General features: G+C 48.1%; 1 protein-coding gene across 1 annotated transcript in view; it reads right to left on the minus strand.

The window, feature by feature from the left end:
* Positions 1 to 33: 33 nt before the first annotated feature.
* EMH_0028410 (uncharacterized protein) overlaps positions 34 to 241 on the minus strand; it is a gene marked incomplete at both ends in the record, with an annotated part of 843 nt that continues 635 nt past the window's right edge. Inside the window, one exon of the mRNA XM_013494151.1 lies at positions 34 to 239. Within this exon, the coding sequence (XP_013349605.1) occupies positions 34 to 239 (206 nt within the window). The remainder of the gene's footprint in view (positions 240 to 241) is intronic.

Below are 241 nucleotides of genomic sequence, written 5' to 3' on the forward strand. Positions count from 1 at the left end.
GAGCAGCAGCAGCAGCAGCAGCAGCAAGAGTATTTATAGAGTGAGTAATATATTTTGTATATCTGTTTGTTTTGTGTCTGCAACTAAACAAAGAAAAGAAAAAGGAGACAAACAAATCAACTCTTCTATTAGCTGCTGCTTGTTTAGGGGACCAAGCAGCCCCCGTCTCAGCCTCTGCTGCTGCTGCTGCTGCTGCTGCTGCTGCTGCTGCTGCTGTTGCTGCTGCTGCTGCTGCTGCTGC

The sequence above is a fragment of the Eimeria mitis genome, genomic scaffold (genome assembly GCF_000499745.2).
Source record: "Eimeria mitis Houghton genomic scaffold, Emh_scaff1055, whole genome shotgun sequence".
Classification (NCBI taxonomy): Eukaryota; Apicomplexa; class Conoidasida; order Eucoccidiorida; family Eimeriidae; genus Eimeria; species Eimeria mitis.